The sequence below is a fragment of the Bos indicus genome, chromosome 4, assembly GCF_029378745.1.
Source record: "Bos indicus isolate NIAB-ARS_2022 breed Sahiwal x Tharparkar chromosome 4, NIAB-ARS_B.indTharparkar_mat_pri_1.0, whole genome shotgun sequence".
In the NCBI taxonomy this organism is placed as follows: Eukaryota; Metazoa; Chordata; class Mammalia; order Artiodactyla; family Bovidae; genus Bos; species Bos indicus.
In genome coordinates, this window is record NC_091763.1 from 99,578,950 (window position 1) to 99,604,718 (window position 25,769).

Here is a 25,769-nt window from a genome sequence, read left to right on the forward strand (position 1 = left end):
GAAAAGTCAGTCATGGTCTAGTTATGGGTGACTAGATTTGTTAACAGTCCCTTTAAAAATGATTTCAATATTTGGAATACTGATACATATATAAAATACATGCTTAATGGCTGGAATGCGGGTGTGAAACAAGACATGAATTTTAAAATATAAACTTATCAAGTACCTAGAAAGCAGTTACACTCTAATCACACCCTTAACTTTAATACGATGTCAGATTTAAGAACAAACAATAGATTCAGAATTATAAATATACAAGAAGGAAAAAAAGAGACCAGGAAAGCCATTCTTTTCCAAGCCAATTGGACCTTTTATATAGATACTCCTAATAGTAAGTAGTATTTTGGGGGGGGGGGGGGGGGAGGGCGGAATTAAAACTAAATTCACAGAAGTGAAAATGTGAGTTTTGTAAAGGGCAAAATGACAAATCCGTGTTTTAAAAGCAGTCATTATGTTTAGAAAAAAGAAATAAAAAGATATAAATATTAGTTTAGCAAATTACCATATAGCATCTGAAAATTCAATGTGCACTTTTGAAATAATGAGAAAATAGTAAAATACTAACAATACAATGATCCAATTGACTGAAAGTAAGATGACTACTTCTAGGTCAAAGAACTATACATGAAATGAGATCAGTTCTCCCAATTATAATTGATAATGACTACAAGTGACTTGTTTCACAAATGACTCAAATTTCAATCAAGTCACTGTTAAAACAGTGAATTCAGAAACAAAGAATTTTCTTTAAATGCCCTCTCTTAAGTAAAATTTGAATAAACAAAAACACGAACAAAAATCTAATCCTGAACAGTTTCAAATATTTTTCTAGGTATATTTTGAAACAACAATGCTCACAGACTTAGACTATTATTTGTTTCCCAAATAATTTTTAGCTCTATAGAATAAAAACATCCTGGCAGAAAGTTCTTTGAAAAACAAATCTGCAAAGTTACACTTGGAAAGATAGTTTAAGGGATACCATGAAGAAAAAGACTGAGTTTTTAGAAAAGGTTATTTCATAGTTTTACAGTAAATTGGCAAATATTCTATAAATACCAAATATATAGCAAGAAGGCTGTGTAAAAGAAATTTTAGAGTTCTTGGTGAGGACGTGGTACTCGTAAGAACTAAGCAAGAGATTAATTTTCATCAAGTCAGTGAAATGCATTCTATTTTGTAACTGCAGGTTATATTCCTGAGCTGGGCTAACTGTCTCATGAATAGATAAAAAAGGGACCTCCCAAGAGTGTGAGAGCAAAAATCAATTACTATGGGAAGAAAGCCAAGTTAAAGTAAATGCCAGTAATGTTCATTTATGAAGGAGAACATCAATACTGTAGTGAGAAACATTTCAGTTGCTGAATCTGAGACCTGGGTTCCTATCTTAAATCTACTACCAACTGAATGTGTGACTTCTAACAAATTATTTAACCTTTTCAGGCAACAGCTTTGCCATTCCTAAAATGAAGGAGTTGAACAGGCAGGTCATTTTTTTAGAACAGGAAAAGTTACTTTTTAAAACAAAAGCACATGGTTCCAATAACAAGGAAGATCTGAATGGACTTCACTATTACTGGTTACTAATCCAAGTTTTCCCTCAAGAATATTTATTCCAAAAATCCTTCTCAATTTAGAAAACTGGATATGCAGCCAAGAAAATGCTGCTAAAAAGATTTCACCTAAGGAAATAACTAATTTTCAACATTTAAAAAATGTTTTCAATTAGGCAGAGGAAATGGAAACCATGTTTATGTCAAACCTCTGGCAACTGTCCTTCCCATGATAGATTTCAGATATATCAATTTTTAATAATTAACTGAAACAAACCAAAACTTAAAATTTAAATACAAATGTATAATAAACACAGACATTTGTAAGACACAAAGGTAACTATTTATTCCTAACTAAAAGTCAGAAACCCCATCTTGCTCTATGTATCTAAAGAATAAATATACATGATTTTTCCAGTACTGAATACTATCTAAGCATGTCTTAAGTGGCAGACCTTGCTGAAACATATGTACTCTCCTTTATGAAGCTCTTAACAGTTACCCTGTGTAAGAAACCATGATATTCACTGCAGAAAATAGAGTTAAAGCTTTTTCAACAGTTCAACTCAAGTACAGCTGAGTTACAACTAGGGGTGGGAGGCAGATATTGCCTACATATTAAACTGCTTCAAATAATTTACAGTTAAGATGTACACAGTTTTCCAGAATTTTAGTTTGTCACTTCTAATTGTTACTGCAAAACCTCAATCATCTGAGGCTTCGCACATTCAGCATCCTGAGGTAGTTGCCAAATACATATAGGCCATGGAAGGGTTCTGTATAACTCCTGATATCAATTTTAAATATTTTGGTACATTAACACTAAAATTTCTTTAGCCATGGGAACCTTAAGAGTTCTCTAAAAATAAGCTTAATTATAAGTCACCACTTAAATACCAAGCTAGTATGCACAGTCAAGAAACTGAAATAACAAACTCTCCCCACCTCCCAGAAAATAGAACAATGATTCAGAATCTGTAGTCGGTGACTTCATTCTTAGAATTTCTGGGAAAAAAAAAAAAAGTATTTTATGCTCTATGGTTGAGTATATGCTAAAAGAAAAGAAAAACCCATGAAGATAGGATCATGATTTAATGCCACATTTTTCTTCATAAAGTATCTATTCTAGATGAAGATTTCAAATGACTAACACAAGGACAGCTACCTTCAAAAATCAGTGATTACTCATCAACCCTGTGGCATTTCTGGAATATCTATCAGCTTAAAAAATATTTGGTTTAAAACTGCTCTTTTTACACTAATGGACAATATGGTAACTATGAAATAGAAGAACAGATAATTTTTGAGGATGGTCACATAATAAGTCAAATGAAAGTACACGAAGAAGACAGCTAAGAACTAGAGTTCCACAAAGGCATCCTCCTTCCTGTCGTATCAAGCCCACGCTGTTCTGCCTCCCTGGCCTAGCTCCACTCTCTAAAACACATGAAGCACCTCCTGGTACAGCAGGCAGTTCTACTGTTTCTTAATGTAATGACACACTAGATTTTGTCTCTATGCCTTTATTCGGGAGTTTCTACCAACACAAAAGGTCTTGCCCTTTTCCTCCTGCTAACCCAAATCCAGGATACAGATCAAGTCCTAATTCTTCAATGATGCTTCCCCAACAATTTACAGGCTCCACTGATGTATCTTGCATTCCAGCATCAAATAGTTACCACCTTCATACACAGTCTTATTTCATCTTGTCAACTACACTATACAGTATCTGGGAATAATATCTGCATTTTAAAGTTTTTCTGCATTATCCACATGGCCTAGTTCATTGTTGGGCAGATACCCAAATATTCATAGTAATTGGTCTAATATTCTATTGTTAAATGTTTAGAATATTTAGGGGAAATTAAATTTTTGGTGTTATAATGTTATGAGATGCACTACTAGTAATTTAAATTCCACACTTCTAAATGATTGAAACAAAGGAAAACAAAACAAAATTACATTCTAATATTGTCTTGGAAAAAAATGAGTACCAGGAACTGAACACTTAGTATTTCTTAAGTGAATATCATGTAGAAGAGGATTGAAAAATGTCACTCTTAATTACCTACTAACTACCATAATCAAACGAACAAATATCACAAGTCCCACCAACGTGCAAACCATTACATTAGGTGCTATCATGGTGGTGGTGGTTTAGTTGCTAAGTCATGTCTGATCTTTGCAACCCCATGGATGGGAGACTGCCAGGCTCCTCTGTCCAGAGGATTTTCCAGGCAAGAATACTGGAGTGGGTTGCCATTTCCTTCTCCAGGGGATCTTCCTAACCCAGGGATTGAACCCGGGTCTTCTGCACTGCAGGCAGATTCTTTAGCAACTGAGCTACAGACCCCATGTGCTATCACACTTATATGTAAATTAACTTGACTGTATCAAAAGCCACACACCATATTCTCTTAACCTACCTACTTGTCTTAAAATTCAAATGCTGCAGTCACAAAGAGAATAGAACCAAAAAATTTTGATGGATCTCTGAAAATTTATCTATCAACCTTGCTAAAAACAAGAGAACAAATGTCTTGCTGGTGATAGCACATTATTACAGTAATACTGTGCCATGCCATATCACAAAGGCCAAGACAAGGGATAAAAATAAATTTTATGAGTTATGTAACAGAGTGAAGGACTATTCTATTCTACTTGATTCTCTTCAGAATCAAGAGAAAACAAACTCTTTCAACAGTCATATCTAAAGCCCAAATCAAACTTTGAAAAACTATTAATAAGAAAGATTCCTTTAAATGTAGAAGTCACTTGATCTAAAAAAATATCATAAGACCTTAAATGCCAAAAGTTCTGAAACCTTCAAGGGTAGCAGTACAAAATTAGAAATATTCTGGCATCACTGACAGGAATCTAATATTTACCCCAGAAACAAAAGCATGACAGACCAAAAGGAAAAAAATCTCTCCTTGAACAATTTCTTTTTCACAGAAAGTATAATTATGCACATATGATATGTCTGTGAAAATTAAGAGTTCCCAAATATTATATCCTTTATTATATAAGCAGAGTTTTGATGTGAGTGTGTGTCTATCAGTCAAAATAAATTGTGAAAAGGAGTTAAGAGGGTGGCTTTATCCCTCATGCTCTCACTAATTATCATCTCTAAAAAATTTTTTTGAACCAGTTTACTTTTAGAATGTATAATCAGAATTTTTGGTATTGGACATTATGGCACCATAATTTCAGAGCCCATTTCTTTTTGCATTTGAAAGACTTATATGCCATAAGAAAGTATGGTAACTATGCTATTAAGTAAAATGCTTCCGAGCAATAACTAGGTATAATACTCCACCATCCTTATAAAGCTCAATATTACAAGGCATCCATCCAATTAAAATTTTTTTAGATTATGATAAAGTGTTTCCCATTGAAATTTCCAAGACTAATAATAAATACTTTCTGTTATCCAAAAGTACCCTCCCTACCCACCCAACAACCTGTAGGCAAGAGTTATTCACAAATTCTCAAAGGCTATAAACGAACCTACCTGCTATAGGGATCCCTCCCAGACCTGTGTTGTGCTGTGGCGGGAGATTCAAGTCCAAGAAATTACTATTTGAGGTGGGGTTTGCTGTGTGGTTCAAGTGCATGATGCTATTGCGTGGAAAGGCCATCCAAGGATAGCGGGCTGCCTGGCCTGGAAAACTGAATGAATTATAAACCGCTCGGTGCTGCTGAAATTGAGGGAACCTCTGTGGCAAGACGGAAAAGGTACTATTCAGAGAGTTGGCATTTGTAGGCGCAGCAGGATGCAGGAATCCAGAGCCTGGACCTTTGGCGGTTGTAGTGTGTGACGAGGAGTTCTGAAGAGATGTGGGCGAAAGGGAAGGCTGGTCTTGGACTGACAGTTCCTTTTCAATCAAGTCTGCTAAGGCTTTTCGAGTGACATCAAAGGGATCAAAACCCAAGTCATCCTCTGGTTGTTTAGAAGAACCAAAGCCAAACGCTGCTTGCCAGTCTGTAGAGGATGATACTGGGATTGTTTCTGATGGGAAGAAAATCAGGGATGAATTTAAAACATATATCTCACTTCCATACTAGTGAAACATCATACTATATAACACAAAGGCAAATAAATACATGCAAAATCTGTTATGATCTATTAGAACATTAAGACTGTAAAATTATAATTGGCCTCAGATACTTTAAACAATGATTTCATTTTTAAGTTACTAACTTCAAAAACTGAATGATACAGACTGATTTTGCTAATCAAGGAAAACAAAGTACTACTTGAAACCCAAATCATACTCTCAATTATTCATCATCAAAACCCAGAATCAGTTGTTTAAATAAAGTAATAAATATGGTCAGAAAATTCAATTAAAGTTTATTTTTAAAATGTATTTCTCAAAGACACAAGTATAAATAATTTTGAATATATGCTTTATATACGACTATAACAATGAAAAAAGTATCTATTTAATCTTTATATTTTTTTACATTGTCTTAATTTTATGCTATCCTTCACATTAATGAGAACAAATGAATGAAACTGGAAATGGTTCAAATTCCAAAATATAACTTTCGATATTAACTAACATACTTCTTTTGTCAGCTGGGAAAACACTTTTTAAAATATAACTATATAAATACAAATCTAATTAAAAACTGTAAGCCCTTACTATTAATACTTCCTAGAGGAATAAGTATTTGAATACTGAAAAAATGATCTAATCCTTCATTTCTGGAGAAGTCTGTTAACACAGTAACTTCTAGATCACACAACTCTTCTCAAAACCATCCAATTTCTTGCAATTTAAATGTTTACATTTTTATGAAAAAAGAAGAGGATAAAAACAGCGTAACAGCACACCCAGTGAAGGGCTGATTTTAGTCTGAGGATAATTACTAACACATGCAGTGTTGCTCTGTACCTGATGTGAAGAGGCTCTGTGGCTCTGGTGCTGTAGGCCAGTCACTGGAAGTCTGTGGGGAGCTGGGGAAAGGAGGAAGCCCACTTGGGATAGGGTTGGGATGGCGAAAATTATCTGAGAATAACGACTGTGACTCAGTTACTGCTCCTTCAAAAGGAGACCGTGCACTGTGATTGGATGAACTGATGGGGATGACTGGATTGGATTTTGATAAACCAGGAGGTGGTGAAGGTGTATCACTGTTAGATATCTAAATAAAATAGGAAAAGAAAAGAATAATCAACATAAATTTATATTATATACAACAATAAGCCATAATTTAAAGGGCTTGCAATGAAAGGTACTAGAATAGTGATCTTCAAAAACGGGATACTTAAGAGACTTTTTTTAGGACTGTATGAATTTTCAAAAAGATCCATCAACTTCGGACTTATCTGACAGTCCAGTGGTTAAGATCCCACACGTCTGCTGTAAGGAGCATGCGCAGTTTGATCCCTGGTAGGGGAACTAGAATCCCACATGCCACACAGTGCAGCTGAAAAAACATCAACTTACATATGTACTCTTCTATATAACAAAACTGACCCTCCTGAAAAGACACAGCCAGTATCCTCTCGTTTTACAACCTAATTTCTCTCACTATTTCTTACTCTCTGGGATCTAATCAAAGTATTTTGCCCAAGAGTGAAAACTTTCTGGAAGCCAAACACAACTTTATTAGAAATATTCAGATTAGTAATGACAGAGTGTCTGACTCTTAAGGACTACATTTTCTTTGGCAAACTAAGTGATTCCCAATACTTTGGTTTTAAACAAGACGAAAATATCTAATCAAGTTGTTTCCAAACACATCATTGAAACTAATTTTTATAATAAATCTTAATATGATTCTTAGGTATTTAAAATTCAAGAGTTTGAAAATTTGAGTGATATAGACATAATACTCTTTCTTTCATTTACTTATATATACGAACAAGATATCTCAGCACTTTTATTTAGGAAAACAAAAACACGATTAGATGGCTGCTAAAACATCTCCTTGTGCCAAAGGGTAATATTCATCCATGGATACAAGAAAACTAATTTTAAAAAGCCCTATCTGCTTCATTAAGAAGTAAATTTCCAATACAATTTTAGCTTTTATGTTAAATGATTAATTTTTTTTATTAAAAAAAATCAGGTCAAGGAAGGATGTAAAATTTCCCATTGTTAAAGACAAGCTTGTGTAAATGGATGAGGGAGTAACAAAACATTCTGATACTTAAATCTCTCGAATACTAATTAAAAACCAATATAGTCTGCTACTACTACTGCTAAGTCACTTCAGTTGTGTCCGACTCTGTGTGACCCCATAGATGGCAGCCTACCAGGATCCCCCGTCCCTATTTATTTAAAAATACAAAAACTTATAATAAGCTGGAAATTACATCCTTTGTGACTATTTTTAACTTATTATGAAAAAAATATTTAATGTTAACTTAAAATATACAAAGGGACATGCAGATTTTCAAATACTTTCATGGAACTCATGAACAAAAAGTTTAGAAAAGCAGTGTAATTTAGATTTCACGTTGTGGGAAACTGCACATTCTTTACAGAAGAGATTAGAACACTTTTTTTTTTAAGTAAGAGGGTATAAAGAATGTAAGGAGGTGTAGTGAAAAGCTAACAACCAGACAATATGATACAAAGCATGCTCTACAGATTAGGACCTCATTCAGTATGATACTGGATACAACTTTGAAGTTGATTTAACCATTTCAAAGCCCAAAGTCATTTGAGGAATGAGGGAAACTTGGGGGAAAGTTCATTGAAAGAAACAGAAAATTAAAGTCAGTTTGGAACTAGCAGATACAAACTTATATATAAGGTGGATTAAAAGATCCTACTGCATTTCAGACAGAATTATATTTAATACCCTAAAACATAATGGAAAAAAATATGAGACAGAATATGTATAACTGAGTCACTCTGTTGTACAGCAGAAATTAACACAACGTTGTAAATCAACTCAATAAGATTTTTAAAAAAAAGAAAGTTAAAGTTGACAACAAGGGACAGGGGAGCACAGGACAGAGAAACAACTCAAAATCAAGAATGCAGAAGGCATGTTAGTCTGGGACCATTTCGTGTCAGGTCAAAAAGACCAAGAATATGAGGGATTCTAAGGACACTAATGTATTGGTACATAGCAGAGTAACATAGTTTATTTTCTCAGGCTCCAAAATCGCTGCAGATGGTGACTGCAGCCATTAAATTAAAATTCTCCTTGGAAGAAAAGTTGTGACAAACCTATACAGCGTATGAAAAAGCAGAGACATTACTCGGCTGCCAAGGGTCCAAACAGTCACAGCTATGGTTTTTCCAGTAGTCATGTACAGATGTGAGAGTTGGACCATAAAGAAGACTGAACACTAAAGTACTGATGCTTTCAAACTGTGGTGCTTGAGAAGACTCTTGAGAGTCCCTTAGACTGCAAGGAGCTCAAACCAGTCAATCCTTAAGGAAATCAACCATAAATATATATTCACTGGAAGGACTGAAGCTGAAGCTGAAGCTCCGATATATGAAGAGCTGACTCACTGGAAAAGACCCTGATGCTGGGAAAGATTGAGGGCAGGAGGAGAAGGGAGACAAGAGAGGATGAGATGGTTGGATGGTATCACTGACTCAGTGGACATGAGTCTGAGCAAACTCCAGGACAGAGAAGCCTGGTGTGCTGCAGTCCATGGGGTCACAAAGAGTCAGACATGACTTAGGGACTTGAACAATGAACAGCAACTGTAACATATGGTCATAATGATACTTCTGCATCATCAAGAAAGGGTTACATTATGCTCTATTCTGTGGAGAAAAAGACAGCTAATTATTATACATGTAACAAAGATGTTCACTAAAAGTGTTTTTAAATTAAGTATTTAAAGTATTTTTCACTATCTAGAAAATTCACTTGCATAGAAGGTCTTATTTCAGCAGATGGCAGGTAAATAAGGGAATATAGTATCACAATCTTACCTGCTGAGAATTATCACCATTCCCTATGCTGAGAGAATCAGAAGGTTTGTCAATAGGGCTGTAAAAAAATAAAAATTAGAGTAAATTTATTCTCCTACAATCAAAGCCTGAAAAATAGACATTTTTTCATCTTAACATTTACTAAAGCACTCAGATGCAAAATATTAGGTTAGATGTTGGGGACACAAAGTGTTAAGATAAAATCTCTATCCTTGAGTGACTTACAGTCTAATATTAGACTCTCCAAAAACAATGAGTGAAACAACAGTTTTGGGGGGGAAAAGTATACTAATCCATTATTTAGTTTGTGCCCATGATAAACACATTCCCCATTAAAATTCTGAAAAAATTCTATTTTTCTAGGTGCTTAACAGAGGGCATAAAAGTTACTGAAATGTCATCTACAGGTTCTTAAAATCAATACATTTTTAATACTTCAATAGCCTAATCATAACCTTAAGAGAAGGCGTATGTAAGTATATACATATACACACATAAACACAAACACACCACACATGACTAACAGAAAGAAACTTTCGTGCCTCAAACAAAAGTAGTAAAACTTGATTTCCGTAAGAGAAAATGCAGTATCACAGTAAAGTAACACAGATTTGCTAACTTCAAGTCCATTTTAACTCATTTGACTTAAAACAGAAATCTTTATAAACATTACAACACTGATCAAGCAAGCAATTTCTATAACAAACTTTAATCCAGCACATGAACAAAAGTTTTGGCACTCATATAACTAATACTTACTTCTGATATAATACTATAGCAAAAAAAACTTAAGATTTCAAATTTCTGAAAATTATTTTATTGTCTGGAAACATATATAAAGTCACCTTACAAACCAACAACTTACTGGTACCGTATTTGATTGTTTTGGAATAATTTCACAAGAACTAGTATCCAATCTGAATGCATCTTCTACAGAAACACTGCCAGATGCTCCTGAATCTGACTGGTAAGTCTGAAATTTCCTTGAAGAACACTTTTACTTACTATTCACAGTATATCAATAAATGAATTCATATTATTGTCAAGAGGGTAATCCTAATAATTTTAAGATACAGTTCTGGGCCCACTAAACTTAGAGGTAGCTGGGTAACAAGACAGGTGCACAACAACAAACACCAGTCAGTGTCAACTATTAAATGGACTAAGTTTAAACACTAAGTGCCATAAATCTTCAGAAGAAAGAGGAGCCCCTCCAAGAGGGGCAACTGGGAAAAGTTTCCTAGGGAAGTTCAAATTTAACTAGGCCCTTAAAAAATATTTACATGTTAGAAGGAAGACAAGTGGGGTCGGGTGGTGGCAGGCAGCATTAAAGGCAGGATTAGCAAGAATTTCAAGAATCAAAAGGTTGTAGAAAAGGTTGAGAGAAAGGTAATTAGTTTAGCTAACATATAGGATGATTTTAACAATGGGAGGTAAGAAGAGAAAGACATCAGAGGCCACTGGAAATTTTTTTGAGCACAGAAATAATACAAATAAAGCAACGTTTTAGAAAGATTAATACACTTCAGTGGTATTAAATACACCTTGTTGTACAACCATCACCAACATCCATTCCCATAACTTTGAATTTTATAAAAATGAAATTCTATACCCACTGAACAACAACTCTCTATTTTTCCTCCTTCCAGTATCTACCATGTACTTTGTTTTGATGACTCTGACCACTCTAAATGCCTTGTGTATAAACTGTAATCAGAGTATTTATCTTTTTGTGACTAGCTTATTTCATAAATAATAATGTTCTCAAAGTTCATCATGTTGTAACATACAGCAGAATTTCCTTCCTTTTTAAGGCCAAATACTATTACATTGTATCAGTTCAGTTCAGTCATGTCCGACTCTTTGCGACCCCATGAATCACAGCACCCCAGGCCTCCCTGTCCATCACCAACTCCCAGAGTTCACTCAGACTCACGTCCATCGAGTCAGTGATGCCATCCAGCCATCTCATCCTCTGTCGTCCCCTTCTCCTCCCGCCCCCAATCCCTCCCAGCATCAGAGTCTTTTCCAATGAGTCAACTCTTCGCATGAGGTGGCCAAAGTACTGGAGTTTCAGCTTCAACATCATTCCCTCCAAAGAAATCCCTGTACCATTTTTGGTTTGTCCATTCATCCATCCATGGACACTGAAACTGCTTCTACATTCAAGCTACTGTGGGTAATGCTGCACAAATACCGCTTCAATACAGCTTTCAATTCTCTTACACTTATATATAGAAGTGGAATTGGTAGATCATATGGTAATTTTATTTTGAAATTTTTTGACGAACTGCCATACTTTCTTCCACAAAGGCTGTACCATTTTAAATTCTCATCAACAGTACACAAGGGCTCCAATATCCCCACATTTCTTCACTTGTTTTCTGCTTTTTTGATGGTGGCTATAGCGAGGAGAATGGGTCTGAGGGGGTATCTCACTGTAATTTTCAGTTGTATATTCGTAACGATTAGTGATGTTCATCTTTTCATATGCTTAGTGGCCATTCACAAATCTTCTTTGGGAAAATGTCTATTCAAGTCCTTTGCCCATATTTGAATTTGACACTTTTTGCTGTTCAGTTTTAGGAGTTCTCTACATATTCTGGTTAATATTCCTTAAGAGATTTATAATTTGCAAATATTTTCTCCCATTCTGTGACTTGTGGATAGTGTCTTTTGATTTATAATATTTTTAAGTTTTCATGAAGTCCAATTTATCTATTTTTTCTTTTGTTACCTGTGTTTTCGGTGTTATCTCCAGGAAATCACTGCCAAATTCAATGTCATCAGATTTATCCTACATTTTCTCTTAAGGTTTTTTGGGGGGCAAGGGGAGGTTTAAGGTCTTAAATTTAGATGCTAGATCCATTTTGAATTGATCTTTGAATATCGTGTTAGGCAGGCAACCAACTTCATCCTTTTGCATGTGAATATCCAGTTTTCCCAGAACCATTTGTTGAAAAGATTGTCCTATCCTCAGTAGTCTGGTCTTGGTGACATTGTCAAAAATCATTTGGCTATATATGAGTTAATATTTATGAGCTCTCTATTTCACTGGTCTGTAGACTATCTTTATGTTGATATCATACTATTTTGATTAATGCAGCTTTGTATAAGTTTTGAAATCAGGGAGTATGGGTCCTCCAGTTTTATTCTTCTTGTTTAAGATTATATTGGCTATTTGTCCCTTGAGATTCTGCATGAATTTAGGATGGATTTTTCATCTGTTAAAAACTCTGGGATTTTTGACAGGACTGGGATCTGTAGACAGCTTTGGGTAGAACTGACATTTTAATATTAAGTATCCCAAGCCATAAACATTGATCTTTTCATTTATTTATGTGTCTTTTTAAACTTCTTTCAGCAATGTTTCATATTCTTACACAAGTATTGCATGCGTACATGTGTGCTAAGTCACTTCAGCCATGTATTTTATTCTTTTATCTTATTGTGAATGAACTTGCTTTTGTAATTTCATTTCAGATTGTTCACTGTTCATGTATAGAAATGCAAATGATTTCTGTATGTTAACTTCATATACTGCTACACTGCTGAATTCATTTATCAATTTTAACAGGTGTGTATGTGTCTCTCTCTGTGTATTATCATTATAATTTTCTACGTATAAAGCCATACCATCTGCAAAGAGATAACTTTACATATTCTTTTCCAATTTAAATGCCTCTTCTTTTTCTTGGCTAATTGCCATGGCTAGAAAATGCAATGCTGTGTTGAAGAGAAGTAGTGGAAGCAGGCATCCCATTCTTGCCTTGTTCCTCGTCTCAGGAAAAGCTTTCAATCTTGCCACCATTGCGTATGATGTTCACTTTGGTTTTTCATATATGGCTCTTACTATGCCAAAGTGGCTTCCATTTCTAGGTTGTTAACGGTTTTTGTCACCAAAGTGTTTGTGTCTGATGCTCCCTCTGCATCAATTGAGAGGATCATATGGCTTTTAACCTACATTCTGTTGATACGGCATATTGTACTGTTCAAGTTTCATACATTAGACCATCCTTGCATTCCAGGAATAAATCACACTCGGTCTTGGTATTTAATCTTTTCAACATGCTGAACTCTGTGAGTATTCTGTTAAAGATATGTGCGTCAATGTTCGTTAGGAGTTTGAAGTTTTCTTACAGTGTCTTTGGCTTTGGTTATCAGGGTAATGTTGGTCTCATAGAATTAATTAGGAATCATTCTCTTCTCTTCAATTTTGGGGAAAAGCTTGAAAAAGACTGCTACTAGTTCTCCCTTAAATACTTGGTAGAATTCAACAATCGAGCCATTAGGTCCAGAACTTTTCTTTGGTGGGAAGTTTTTATTACTAATTCAATATGCTAACTGGTTATACATCTATTCATGCTTTCTATTTCTTTGTAACACAGTCATGATAGGTTTTGTGCTTCTTGGAATCATTTCATGTAGGTTATTCAATTTGTTGGTGTACAACTGTTTATAGTACTTTCATATTTATTTCTGGAGAATTTGTAGCAATGTTCCCACTGCAGTTTTTTATGTTAGTAATTTGAGACATTCTTTTTTCTCAGTTCACCTAGCTAAAGTTTTGTCAGTTTTGTTGATATTTTTGAAGAGCCAACTTTTGGTTTCCTCAATTGTCTCCATTGTTTTCTATACTCTATTTCACTTATCTCTGCTCTAATCTTTCTTATTTTCTTCCTTCTGCTAGCTTTGGGCTTATTTGTTCATTTTCCAGCTCCTTAAACTGTGAGGTCAGATTGTTGACTTGGGATCTTTTTTATTTTTTAATGTAATATAGCACTTAGAGCTATAAATTTCCCCCTTAGCACCACTTTTGCTCCTTCCCAGAAGTTTTGGTATGCTGTGTTTTCATTTTCATTCATCTAAGTATTTTCTAATTTCCTTGTGATGTCTTTTTGAACCCATTTGTTCAAGTGTTAATTTCCACACTTATGAATTTTCTAGGTTTCCTTTTGTTAATGATTTCTAACTTTATGCCACTGTGGTCAGAAAAGATACCTTGTATATTCATCTTTTTAAATCTACTGAGACTTGATTTGTGGCCTAACATATGGTCTATCTTAGAAAATGTCCCATGTACATTTGAGAAGAATGTGTATTCTATTGTTAAACACCACCACAAACATATACAGAACACTAGGTACAGTGGTCATATACTGTACACTAGGTACGTATACTGTATCTAGTGTTCTGTATATGTTTGTGTTGTTTAAATCCTCTCCTTATCTTTTGTCTGGTTGTTTTATCCATTATTATGGGTGGGGTACTGAGTCTCTAGCTAGGATTGCAGAACTATTTCTCCCTTCAATTCTGTCAGGTTTTGCTTCATATATTTTGGTCATTAAGTGTGTAAATGTTTATCATTGTTCTATCTTCTTGCTGTACTGAGCTTTTATTAATATATAATGTCCTTTTTGTCTCATTAATCTTTTTTATTTAAAGTCTATTTTGTCTGATATTAGAAGTAGTTTGTTTAGTTGCTAGTGGTGTCTGACTCTTTTGTGACTCCATGGACTGTAGCCTGCCAGGTTTCTCTGTCCATGGGCTATGAGTAGGGCCACCTTTAATCTTTTTTGATTCCTATTTGCATGGAATATCTTTTCCCATTCTTTCAGTTTCAGCCTGTTTGTGACTTTGGGTCAAAAGTGAGCCCCTCATAGACAGCATATAGCTGGACTATGTATTTTTATCCATTTTGCCCATCTCTTTTGAATGGAGAACTGAACTCATTTACATTTAACATAACTGGTAGTAAAAAGTTATTTATGTCACCATGCCATTTGTTTTCTATATGTCTCATAGCCTCCCCCCCTCGTTTATTGCATTATTATCTTCTTTTATGTTTAGCTTATTTTTCTGTAGTGAAATGTTTCTCGCTTCCTTTTGTGTACATTCTAGAGTTCTTTGTTGCTATCATGGGAATTACATTTAATATCCTAAAGTCACAACAGTCTACCTTAAATTTACACTAACTTAACTTTAACAATATACCAAAACTCATAGTTCCTTTCCCTAGCCCTTCTGGTTACTGATATCACAAAACTGTATCTTCATACATTGTGTGCCCCTAGTAATTCTTCTGAATGCAGTTTCTTAAATTATGTAGAAAACAAGATTTGAAGTCATGAAGCAGGGTAATATTAGCTTTTATACTAATGTACTGGACCTTAAACATACTGCTCTTAAGGTCTACAGGAAGAAAAAAGCATAGTTACAAACCATTGTTATAACACTAGGTTTACTTTTATTGAGATCTTTTTCCTCCATACAGCTCTAGGGTATTGCTTAATGTCTTTTTATTTCATCTTGCAAGACTTCTTGAGTTTTTCTTGCAGGGCAGGTTTAGAGGTCCTGAATTCCCTTAGCTTCTGTTTATTTGGCAATATCTTAGTGTCTCCCTCACTCTTTGAGAACAGTTTTTCTAGACAGAAGATTCTTGGTTGGTGTATATATATTTTTTCTTTATAGCACTTTGAGTCTATCAGCCCACTGCCTTCCAGCCTCCAAACTTTCTAATAAGCAATCTGCTGATAATCTTACTGAAGATTCCCTTCTATGTGATGATTTGCTTCTCCTGCTGCTTGCAAGATTCTCTCTTTTTTTCCTTTGCCCTCTCTGATTATACTGTCTCAAGTATCTCACTGTGGGTCTCTGAATTCACCTTAATTAGAATTTGTTTAGCTTCTTGGATGTTTATACTCAGCAGACTTCGGAAGTTTTCAGTCGTTCTCTCTTCAAATATTCTCTCTGCATCTTTCTCTCTTCTCCTCTGAACTCCAATAATGCATCTGCTGGTCCCCTGGAATCCTATAAGTCCCTTAGGCTGTTCACCTTTCCTCAATTTTTGTGTGTTCCTCAGACTAGATAATTTCCATCACCCTATCTTTAAGTCTGCTGATTCTTTCTTCTGTCTTCTCAAATCTGTCTTTGAATCCTCCAGAGCATTTTTTGTTTCAATTATTGTACTTTTCATCTCCAGAATTTTTTAGTTTCTTTTAAATTTTTCTACCTTTTATTGATGCTTCCATTTTTCTTCACACATCACTTTTCTTTCTCTACAACTTTCCTTAATTCTTTAAGAATCTATAAGATTTAAAGACTGTCCAGTATATCTGCCATTTAGGTCTTTTCCAAAGACAGTTTCTGTTGATTTATTATTTTCTTTTGAATGGATCATTCTTTTCCGTTTCTTTGTATGCCTTCTGATTTTTTTGTTTAACACTCTCCATTTGAATCTATCTAGTAACATGTTACCTCTGGAAAGCAGATTCTCCCCTTTCCCCAGTATTTGCTCTTTTTGTTACCAGTTGCTGTGTTTGGTGTTTTTTTTTTTTTTTGATTGTTGCAGGCTATCTCTGTACTGAGAATTAGTCTTAGCTGTAAACTTAAGGTCTTCTCAGGTCTTTTTTGAGCCTTCCCTGGACATGCAGAGTGACTTTCTAATTTTTTCCTTATATGTAGCTGTTTTTGAATGTCCTAGTCTTTAATGCCCAGGTCCCAAAAGGAGAAAAAGTAAAAATTAAAGGGGTATGGCAAGTGGGTATCAGTCCATCAAATTCTCTGGAAATCACTTCAGTCAGAGAGGAAGGGACTTGTAACTACGAGAGGAGATACAACAATGCTTGCCTGCCTCTCTGTTTGCACCTGTGATCAGAAGCCATGATCAGCAATCAGAGCAGAGATCCTCAATATCTGAGGACATGGTCCACTTTGTCCATCCTGTCTTCCACAAGCTATAGGCAAGCTGCTCTAGGAACATGTACACAGCACCTGCCATGTGGCTGGGGATGAGGGTGGGAAGCTACTGTGCTAAGAGTGGAAGTTGACCAAAATTAACTGCCAGGTCTTTTCCTGAAAGTTGCAAGCCTTCAAAAGACCTCAAGAGTTCAAGAACAGTTTCATTAGACAGATTATGCAAGTGCAATTGTTGTCCAGGTGGAGAGATTGATTCCTGGTGCTATCTACACTGTCACCTTCCCCAAATTTGCACTGTTCTTGCAATAGGGAATAAGGGCTTAAAAATGAGAGGAAGGAGTAGTCATAGAAACAGAAAGATGAGAGCAAAATACCACAAAAGAAAACTTCAGTGTCTTCATCTTGGTTCACCACCTCAATTATCATCATTAGAAAGCACTAAATAATAATTTTCAACTTAGATGAGGTCAATCTTGCTAATGTCAAGGGTAATATATGAAAACATTATAGCATTCAGAATTAAACCTTGAGACTGTTTCTGGATTACAACTAATTAGAATAATTTATAGCATCTTTTCCACCATACCAACTGCAGTTTCATAAACATTGATTCATGAATACTTAACACTTCATCTGGGAAGGTCTTATTGATATCAGTGTCATCAATTCAAAGACAGCTACTGAAAAATCAGGATCAGGGCAAGATTTAGTAAGCTTAAGTCCCATTCAATTTTAGTATATTCTTCAATTTATTTTAAGAATAATTAACAAATTCAAGGAATAATAGATGACAGCTTTAGGAATAAGGATATAACTAGAAAGTTTTTTGTTATGTGGGTTGTAAAAAAATAAGTTTTTGTTATGTAAAAAACATGGGTCAATTAAAATTAAACCTGCCATAGTAAATGCAACTATCAGTGTCAAAATGGAAAATAAAGATGGGGGAGTCCTTGCAAATGAATGTATAAACTCAATATAAAGAAAAAGTACATTTCCCAAGTCTAACTGCAATAAATGTACACTTCTTGCACTCTGATGGCTGAACAGAAAACATGTATCTCAGAGTTACCACTAACCAGCCAAAGTTCTCACAACCCCCTGGGATCAAGTGTCCAAATTCCTTCTTCATTAAGCTCTGTCATACTAATAAAATTTGTTGTTTTACATTCAACATACATCCACCCATTATCAATGCCAAGAAGGTTAAGAAAGGAAAGCAAACATAAATATCACATTTACTAATGAAGATAGACACCTGTTTCTTAGGGTTCCATGGGAATGACTCTAGAACAGGCTCCAGTTCCAGTTCAGGTCCTGGGTTTGGCTCTGGCTTTCTTTGTGATAGCATGCCTAGAGTACGCTCTACTGCTGGTTCCAGATCCAGCCCTGCTCAAGCAGTGACTCTAACTTCAGGCTTAGCTCTGGCTCCCTGTGCCAGTCTGGGCTTCCCCTCTAATGATTCCAGTTCTGGCTCTAGTGGTTGTTTTAGCTCATCCACTTGTCTCTTAGAGACCACAATGAGTCTATGTTTCAGGTATTTCCTCTGTTCCTGAAAATTAACTTCCTCCTATAATAGCACCCAAAAGCCTCATCCCTCGGGCTTCAGGAGTGGAGGAAGTACTGCAGGTTCTCAGGTAAGTTCTCCTCAAAGAGGTTGTTAGTAGTTGATGACTTCAGCTAGCAAGAATGACAGGAGTACGTTCCTGGTGCAGGGCTGCACTTCATCATCATTCAACCAGGAGCAGATAATGCCCCCTTCCAATGATTCACTGAAGTGCAGCAGAAAGGTGCCAGAGATGGTCTTCAGAAGCTGGCATCCCTGGCAGTACTGGAAAAGAACTGCTGATTCTAGGGGTCTGAACTGATCAGACTGAACCAAAGAATCAAGAACCAGGCAATCAAGAGTACGTTCACATTAGAAATAATCATCAAAGAGAAGGTGTCTGTTTTCAGCTCCTGCTTCAGATCCTGGTAGTTGTATCCGACCATGAAGCTGATAATGCGCACTTCCTGTTGCACCCAGCAGTCCCCTACTGTTGCCCTTTCCAGAACCACCTGAACATTGCTCCGGAGTCAGGGAGCCAAAGACCAAATTAAAACCTGACCCTGCTTCTTCTTGGGGCACAAAGTTTTCTGGTTTGAAGTCAGAATGTTGAACTTCTATAAACTTTGTACAACTGGTCATCAACATCTGTGGGTTCCACCTATTCAGATTCAAGAATATTCAGAGGAGAAAAATTCCAGAAAAGTTCCAAAAAGCAAACTTGGATTTCCCTTGTGCTAGCAACTATTCACCTAGCATTTACATTGCATTAGGTATCATAAGTAATCTAGAGATGATTTAAAGTATACAGGAGGATGTGTGTAGGTTATGTGCAAATACCACACCATTTTATATAAGGGACTTGAGCCTTCGAGGATTTTGGCATCCTAAGGAATCAATCCCCATGAATAGCAAGGGATGACTATAATTGAGGAAGATTACTGTCAGTGGAGACTTCTGCAGTCAGTGACCCACAGCCTTCCTGGAATCTCTTCAGCAGCCTTGTTTGAACAGTAAACTTCCTCCCAGCCTTGAGGATGAGGGGCCAATGGGGAATTGTGCACGGCTGGGTTTCTACCAAAAAGGCTTTGTGGAACAGACATAAAAGCAACTCTCTCTATGGGACCTTTCACAGGTCTGCCCCTTGGGTCAGAGGGTCGTCCTGATATATAACTGAGCAACTCAATTCCATCAGCTTCTTCAGGTGAAACAACAGCTTAGCTGTGAACATTTCTCCAGCTGATCCAGCCAATGGTCCAGGGGCACTGCACTGCAGGCCTTGTGCTGCTGAACATTCCATGCCTCCAACTTCAACAGCAATACTTTAATTAGGGTAACTGGCCCAGTAGTCCTTTGGAGGCATCCAACACCTCCTTACTCCTTTAGACCAGTTCACGGAGAATTTCCTGAAAAAGCTGCTGCTGTCTGGTCTGATAGGGGTCCAAAAAGGGTATCCTCACTGGGTCTGGCTCTTACATTGGAGGCAAAAGACATCCTGCTGGCATTTCAGTTGGCTGATGGATTTTACCAGTTTCTCCATCAAGCCCTTAATTCCAGGGTCCAGGATTCAATCTCATGCTGCTGGCTTTCCACAGGTTCTTTGAGGTCTTCCTCTCCTTGCTTCGACTGAGCCCTTTGAGCCTGGAGCAGAATTAAAGAGATCAAAGATCATCTCAGCCGATTAGGTATGGCCCCAAGAAAGGCCAGAATGTCCCAACAGAATTTTTGCAAGTTGGGCTGTAGTAACAAATATGCAAGGTCCTGGCTGCAGTGGCTACACTCATAGTTCAGTTGGTTTAAGAAGTGGAAGAACAGCATGTTAGCCTTGGAACCATCATTGTCCAGTAACAATATGAAGAGAGAGAAATCAAGACACATGAATCACACAGTTGACTGATAAGCACTGGTTTCAAGTGGGATTAGGAAATTCTAATAGTTAGTTAGGTTTCATAAAAAGTGAAACCTAAGAAAGTGAAGAGGAACTGAAAAGCCTCTTGATGAAAGTGAAAGAGAGTGAAAAAGCTGATTTAAAACTCAACATTCAAAATACAAAGATCATGGCATCCAGTCCCATCATTTCATGGCAAATAGATGGGGAAACAATGAAAACAGTGACAGACTTTACTTTCTTGGGCTTCAAAATCATTGCAGATGATGACTGCAGCCATGAAATTAAAATATGCTTGCTCCTTGCAAGAAAAGCTATGACCAACCTAGATAGCATATTAAAAACAACAGATATTACTTTGTTGACAAAGGTCCATATAATCAAAACTATGGTTTTTCCAGTAGTCAGGTGGGAGTTGGACTATAAAAAAAGCTGTGTGCCAAAGAATTGATGCTTTTGAACTGTGGTGTTGGAAAACTCTTGAGAGTCCCTTGGATTGCAAGGAGATCAAAGCAGTCAATCCTAAAGGAAATCAGTCCTGAATATTCATTGGAAGAATTGATGCTGAAGCTGAAACTCCAATACTCTGGCTACCTGATGTGAAAGAATGACTCACTGGAAAAGACCCTGATTCTGGGAAAGACTGAAGGCAGGAGGAGAAGGGGATGACAGAAGATGAGATGGTTGGATGGCATCACCAACTCGATGGACGTGAGTTTGAGCAAGCTCTGGGAGTTGGTGATGAGCAAGGAAGCCTGGTCCATGGGGTCACAAAGAGTGGAATATGACTGAGCGACTCAACTGAACTAAAGTTAGGTTTCATAACACAATCAAGGTATTATTTCTAGAAGGTAATGCTGTGTGTATAAATCCCTGTAGATAAAAATTTGTAAACATGTTTTCATAGTCTCACTAAATTTTTTTTTTTAATTCTAGTCCTAAATAGTTCTGAAATCTATAAAATAGTTCTGAAATCTATGGTGAAATTACAGATTTCTCAGGAGTAAATATTTTCCAGTTAACCCAACAGTTGGAATCTGGTGCTATGTAGCTTTGCAAAATATAAACATTTATATTTATTTATGTAAAGAATAGAGTCTATATCTAGATTCTGTCCTTGGAGATTCTGACTCAGTCCAAATTGAGATATTTGGTGTCTGATGATCACTGTTCTAGTGGAAAAGGAATACAGTGAAAAAGTATCAAGTCTCCTCAAAGTCTCTGAAATTATTAGGCTTTAGAGCTAGAAGGAATCATTAACATCAAATCTAAATTCTGTTTTACAGTTAAAGAAACCAAATTCACAACTATCTGCAAAGTGCCTCTCTCTGGATCTTCAGATGCTCAGTCAACTTTGCTAGTTTCTAACTGGCCCACTGGGCAATTTTTGAGTTTGATTTCCTTTAATTTCCTTGGTGGTGACACCAACCAAATTCCTAAAGATAGTCTCTTTGCTGCTTTCTAAAAATTATAACATAAAACAAGCAGTTATGCAGTAGAGGAAACAGAAAAAAACATTTTCAAGGACTGGGAGTTGGATAAGAAAAACAGTGAGGTTTAGTTTCCTGGTTTATCATATTCAAAAGATAAAAAGTCTTCAAGGTTGTACTAATTTTTGTTGCATTTTGAACATAAAGTAAAATTTAAGGCAAATGTCAGTATAATGGACATTTCCAAATTTCTGTTGTGTTACTATATACCCAAGTACATACTTATACTGCTCCTAAATATTCCCTTATTCGTTGAGAATAATTCACTTTCATTTTTCATGCTCGCCAAAGTCTTAAATAACTGAGATAAACATTTGCTACTGCAAAGGACAAATTTAAGTTACAGACAGGAAGCTTGCTTTTAAAGAGTTTATTTTGATACAGGGGCTTCAAATACACATTGACACTAAAATTACTTTGCTAGTAATATATGGCCACATCTTAAGTTACATGACACAATTAACATGGCAAGAGAAAAATGCCTCAGTAAACCTAGACTGATTGTAGTTGGCAAGTATGAGTCTAACTGCAAGTTTCTCATAACTCCAGGACATACCAAATATGAAAGAAAATAAATGCTTTTATTACTGGTAAGCACAAAAAATTAATTATCCTTAATATTAAAACTGAAAGATGGACATCCACCATCCTAAACATCATAAACTATTGCAAGCTTTCAAAAACAAAAAGCAAAATCTCCATCTATTCATTATAATTTTGTATTTCAGTAATAAAGTTTGATCTTAAAAAGATATTTGACGTGTCTTTTCTTCTAAGAAATAAAGGCACCAAAAACTTCGATCTCTAACCCATTCCTACCGATACCCACCCTTCCCCTCCCTTCCTTGCACTTATTACAACCACCCTCTGGAAAAAATACCCATGGCTCTCTAAACTTTTTGAAAATATTCTACTTCAGTGGAGCAAGATACCAGAGCTGACTGACTAGTTTTCCAGTATGTATGTGCACATGTGCAGTAACTTTATATATCCAAATATATCATGGGACTAAGTAAGATTTCTTAAGAAAAATAAGGAAAGACTGAGAAATAAATTCAGAAAAATTTAATAATTCATGAATTTTAATATAAATACCCAATTTTAGCAAACTTTACCACCTACTTAATTTAACAGTAAGCAGCCTTAGCTTTATACAAAAATAAAAGTTGAGAAATGTAAATAATTTACCTACTTCAAAAGACGGAATGCCTTACTGGGGGTCCACTTTACAAAAACAATGTAGGCTACCTTTCATGACACTTGTCCATACTTTGAGAATTACTGCTTTATACTGCTCCTGAATTCACCTCTATAGGTATCAACATACACCAGTAATTTATAACTATTTTTAGGTCATGGATCCTCCCTCCAGAAAAGTACACACACACACACACACACAATTTTACAGAAGATTTCAGAGTTTGCAGATATTCAGAAGTCTATATATGATTTAACACGTTCTACTCAAGACTATTTTATATAATTATCTGGACCATATCCTTTCTAAATTTCAGGGGTTTACCAAATGATATTAGGACAGAAGAATATGATTCAGGCAGTGCCTACTTCCATTCTGTTAAATAAATAAGGCACTCTCATTATGCCTTCAGTCTATTAGAGCTTATATTTGACTTTCAATACAAATATAGCTGCATATAGTTTTTAAAAATACACCTTTTCCTTCAATGTGATAAAATGGACAAATTTCTAGAGAAATTTTCTTTTCACCATTTCTTTAGCTTATCCTCTACTGCCACCAATCTGTGGTTTAGGGAAGGTTTTGCTTAAGCCTTCCCTGGGATTAATAGTACATCCATTATATTTATCCTGAGGTATAAGCCTTAAGTACTAGAGATCTTCCAAGGTCAAACTACATACCGTTATGGCATAGTTTAACTGATTTAGTTTGATTCATGCTAGAGTTTTTAATTCATGTTAGAGTCTTAAATTTCGCCTCTTCTAGATTAAGAAATGGCAGAGTGAAAGAATGAGCTTGGGCTTAAAACTGACTGAGACTTTTGGTCAGAATCTGGTCTATCACTTACTTGTGGAGGATACTGGTAAATTACCTAAACTCTCTGAGATTTAGTATTCTTGCCAGCAGTAAGATAACAATGATGTCTACCACACAGAACTACTAAATGAACACAGAAGACATCAAATTTTTATTCAACTTTCTTTCTACCTAAATCTAAAGCTGAACATCTCAATTCCTTCAATGGTGTCTTCTCTGAGTCACAATATCAAGTCATAAACTTGACTTGCGTGATCTGCACATTCCGTAATCTGTCCCCCCAAGGTAAGCAGACCTATACACTGTCCTGGGCATATAGCAGCCATTTAGCTACTACTGCCCTGTCTAAGTCTTCAGTTGGTGCACAAATAGTACCTCAATGTAAATAAAGGTATTTCAAAGCCCTGAACTTAAAAACAGAATATCTAGTCCTTAAGCATCACTACTGCATGGCTCCCTTATTTCCCCTTAACTACATTTTTATTCATCATTTCAAAATAACTAATAGAGAAACAGCGTATCCACAGTCAAAACCCAATCTGACTGATATACTCTCAAACCCATAATAATGGAGGGATGTGTGTGAAGAACAAATGATACACACCCTCTAATTAATTATTCATTTAAGTGATACAGGAATAAGACATAGAAAATTTCACTTACTAACATTAATGTGTATCAAGGGACCATGTTGGGGTTCAGTAATGATTAGTAGCTATGATATTCTTAATATTTATAATCTGCCTTAATTACACGTGAGAAAAGTACATTTCAGTTTAATGTCAATCTATAAATTTTCAAGTTTTGCTTTCTTGAAATTCTTCTAAAACTGCTGCTCACTACACAAGAATGCCAAGAAAAGAAAAGGGGCCATTCTTTTTGTCCCTAAAAGTTTAATTCTCAACTCAAATAAGAAAAATGTTCTCTCTCTGGGGTAGGACCACAGAAAGAGTTGTACTGCTCTTCATTCTAACTTGGCAGGTCTTCCCTGAGGGAAGAAGAAAACTTGTTTACAAATTCATCCCTACCTGTACCCTGTATGGTGACAAGGTACAAGTGGAGACCAAAGCAGATGTTCAGTAATATTGACAGTCAAACTTACTCTCTGTCAGGGGTTGGCAAGCAAAGAAAACAAACTATAGGAGCTTGCCAAACAAAACAAAACACCGATAACTCTATGTAGCCTGGGCCATCAATTGTCCTTAACAAATCCTGGGGCGGGGACAGGGGGTGCCTTGCATTAAATAAACAAACAAAAAAAACTCTTCTCCCTCTCTCAAAAATCCTTCACTTATCATGTACTTATGTTAAGCAAAGGTAATCATGTCAAAATTTATTCTGGTCCCAGCTGAAGTTCAATTGCACTGATTTTGGGCAAAGTTACTAAATGGGTATACTGTTTCAATTCCCCCCTTTTCTTTTTTCCCCTACAACTTGTGGTTGCTATGACACTCCTCTCCTGTAATTGAAACAATTATAAATGTGCTCTGCTATACTTTATATGAAGGCAAAGTTAATAAAATATTAGTAAATCTATATTAATAAGTCATCACAAAAACATAAGTTAAAGACAGCTAACTACTGTTAAAATGCTGAAAAGACATGTTGGTAAATTTCAATTTTCACTTCTAATATAAAGAAAAAAGCCCAATAAATTAAAAATA

At 35.8% G+C, this 25,769-nt stretch overlaps 1 protein-coding gene across 9 annotated transcripts in view; it reads right to left on the reverse strand.

The window, feature by feature from the left end:
* Nucleotides 1-25,769, reverse strand: part of CNOT4 (CCR4-NOT transcription complex subunit 4) — a 152,626-nt gene that overhangs the window by 25,601 nt on the left and 101,256 nt on the right. For 8 of the 9 annotated variants that reach the window (XM_070788204.1, XM_070788205.1, XM_070788200.1 and 5 more), the window contains 3 exons: nucleotides 9,473-9,530; nucleotides 6,458-6,707; nucleotides 5,068-5,565 (listed from right to left, as the gene is read on the reverse strand). In XM_070788204.1, coding sequence (XP_070644305.1) covers nucleotides 5,068-5,565; nucleotides 6,458-6,707; nucleotides 9,473-9,530 — 806 coding nt within the window. Of the gene's footprint in view, nucleotide 1; nucleotides 2,559-5,067; nucleotides 5,566-6,457; nucleotides 6,708-9,472; nucleotides 9,531-25,769 lie in introns of those variants that run through there. The other variant, XM_070788207.1, reaches the window with a different exon arrangement.